A 2,983-nucleotide genomic window follows, 5' to 3' on the forward strand; every position below is an offset into this window, starting at 1 on the left:
TTAACATACAAATTCTTTCATACCCTACCTTACTTTTTAAATAGGAGTGACAACACCGAGATCAATGCTGAAATGGACATTCAAAATGAATCTTTCATCAAAGAGTTGTTTTAAAAATAAATTATACTTTCTTGGACATTACAAATGAACCAGTGGAAAACTCAAATTAATCCTGAACCACCTCGTTAATACAACCACACGGCCTATGAGAACATCCATGCATTTGGGATTATTTATTTGGAATGTACACAATGGTTGGAAGTTCCTATTTGGTTTAACGTGTAGCGTTTGGCCTAATTTATCTGGGTTTTTCATAATGGTTGGCAAAAACTGTATTTATTTTCTCCTTTTTAATTTACAATAAGCAAACAAATTAAACACACTTACATGGCTCTCTATAAATAAGAACATTATCTTACACACCATATTTAGGTGTCTAGGAATATGTGACCTAATTTACCTAATTTTAAACGTAATATTATGAACTCTAAAGCATAAAAGAAAACCAAGCTTGCAAGGATCACCTAAACATCTTCAATAGAGTTGATTACAGTAAACAAAACTTCCTTAACTCTATATTTTGGCACATAATACACAACTTCCTTCGCAGTGAAGGATCAAACTGGTTCTTTGTGGAAGCTTTTCAACAACACATTCACTAGTCCAAGCATGATCACAGGCACAACCCATTTATTAGTCCAAGCATAATCACCAGAAAAAACTCCAAATCAAAATACTCGAAAAGTAAAACAAAACCAAATAACAGACTAAGAAAATAATGCATAAAAAAAAAATTAGAATACTATGTACTTGCCTTCCTTCTGGACTGGACAGGGGCGACAATCTTCATTCTTCCTTGATGGCCATATTCTAGGATTAGGGCTTCTGGATGAAGGGAAAAGGGGCTGGGTTAGGGTTACGGTTTTAGGTTGAGGGTTAGGGTTAGGGTTAGGGAATGAAGGGAAATGGAAGGGCTTCGAGGGAGAGAAATTGCATTTTGGAAACATAAGAACTCGGGATGAAGGGAAATGGAAGGGGATCGAGGGAGAAAAACACAGAGAGGAATGAAGGAAGGGGCTTCGAGGGAGAGAAACACTCAAGGTTCTTGCATTGCACAAAGAGAAAGGAAGATACACAGAGATGGAAGAAGGAAGGGGCTTCGAGTCTTCGAGGTTCTTCCAAAATCGAAACACAGAAAGGGAAGGAAAGGGAAACACAAAGATTGAGGAAGGAAGGGGCTTTGGGGTCTTTGAGGTTCTTCCAAAATCGAAACACAGAGAGGAAAGGAAGGAGAAACATAGAAATGGAGGTAGGAAGGGACTTCGGCTTCGATGGTCTTCAAAAGTTGAAATTCAGAGAGGGAAGGAAGGGGAAACACATGGACTTCATGTCTTCAGAATCAGAGAGAAGGAGGAGGAAAAGGTGGGAAACTTAAAAAAAAAAAAAAAAACAGAACGGCGCTTGCACTAGTCGACTGCATCCAAACTTTTTCATATTCTAAAGTGTTATGGCAATTAATTTTATTTGCTATTGTTATATGTGATCTGACCCCTTTTTTTGTCTTTGTGACATTGACCGTGTTAAATGAGTAGAAGATTCTGGAATGCTGAAGTTAAAACCCTGAGTTAGTGATCACGTGTTCTGCACGTGACTCGTAAGCAGCATCAAGAGGAGTTAAACTTCAGCCGCAGGATCTGTACACGTGGAGCCATCTGTGCCACCATATATATGTATCGCTATGGGTCTTTCACATAACCTAATCTTCATTTTGTATGTTTCAGCCGATTGAGTGAGAGCGTCTTCGAGAGAGAGAGCAGTGAGGGAAACTAGGGTTTTCACTGTTGTGAAGGAAATCTGTGTGATTCTTACAGTGAGATGAGAGATTTGTAAATCTTTGAGTGTTTCTGAGGCTTCTCTGTGAAGGACATTGCTTATCAATAAAGATCTGAGGCCATTCCTGCCGTGGACGTAGACCATTAGGGTCGAACTACGTAAATCGATTGTGTTGTTCTTTTCTTGCTTATTTCTTGTTTATTTTTCTGTCATTTCTGTTATTCTTTGATTATTGATCTTGCTACGGTTTAGTTTCTTGTCAATGTTGTTCTGTTACAATCTGAAAATATTCTTAATCTATCTGTTATCTGTTAGGTTGAATATTTTGTTAGACTGAATCTGTTAGTAGTCTGAATCTGTATATAACATGATATTGCTGTTAGGTCTAATCTGTATATAACATGATATTGCTGTTAGGTCTAATCTGTTATTAGTGTTGAATCTGTTTGGTTCATGTACGTGAATATATTCTTGTTAAATCTTGCTTAATATCTTTATTTGAACTCTGTTTTTGGAATAGAATAAAGATAATTTCTAACAAGTGGTATCTAGAGCCTAGGTCGATGGGGACAATGAGGTTTGACATAGAAAAATTCACAGGGGATAATGACTTTGGGTTATGGAGAATAAAGATGAGGGCACTCCTAGTCCAACATGGACTTCAGGATGCCCTCTTGGGTGAAAGGAAGAAGGGTTCTTCCTTGAAAGGGGAAGATAGGGAGACTGTCAAAGAAGACATTCTCCAGAAAGCCCACAGTGCCCTAATCCTATCTCTTGGGGATAAAGTCCTGAGAGAGGTGGCCACTGAGGACACTGCTGCAGGAATATGGTTGAAACTAGAGAATTTGTATATGACAAAATCTCTAGCCAACAGGCTCCACAAGAAAACCAAACTTTATACTTTTAAAATGAACCCTGGGACTCAAATAGGATAGCATCTCGATGAATTTAACAAAATCATTCTAGATCTAGCGAATATAGATATTAAGGTGGAGGATGAGGATCAAGCAATCCTCTTGATGAGTTCCTTGGACTCATCATATCAGAACCTTAAAGAAACCATGATGTATGGTAGGGATTCCTTGACTTTAGATGAAGTACAATCTGTACTTCATACTAGGGAATTACAAAACAAAGGTGATACCAAACA

The 2,983-nt window shown here is 37.9% G+C and overlaps 1 protein-coding gene across 1 annotated transcript; it reads left to right on the top strand.

The window, feature by feature from the left end:
- Positions 1-1,140: 1,140 nt before the first annotated feature.
- LOC122312550 lies at positions 1,141-2,768 on the top strand. Its single transcript, XM_043127196.1, has 3 exons — positions 1,141-1,422; positions 2,149-2,174; positions 2,354-2,768. Exons 1-3 carry the CDS (start codon positions 1,141-1,143, stop codon positions 2,766-2,768), a joined length of 723 nt encoding a protein of 240 aa, XP_042983130.1.
- The last annotated feature ends 215 nt before the right edge of the window (positions 2,769-2,983 follow it).

This window comes from Carya illinoinensis, chromosome 6, assembly GCF_018687715.1.
Source record: "Carya illinoinensis cultivar Pawnee chromosome 6, C.illinoinensisPawnee_v1, whole genome shotgun sequence".
Taxonomy (NCBI): Eukaryota; Viridiplantae; Streptophyta; class Magnoliopsida; order Fagales; family Juglandaceae; genus Carya; species Carya illinoinensis.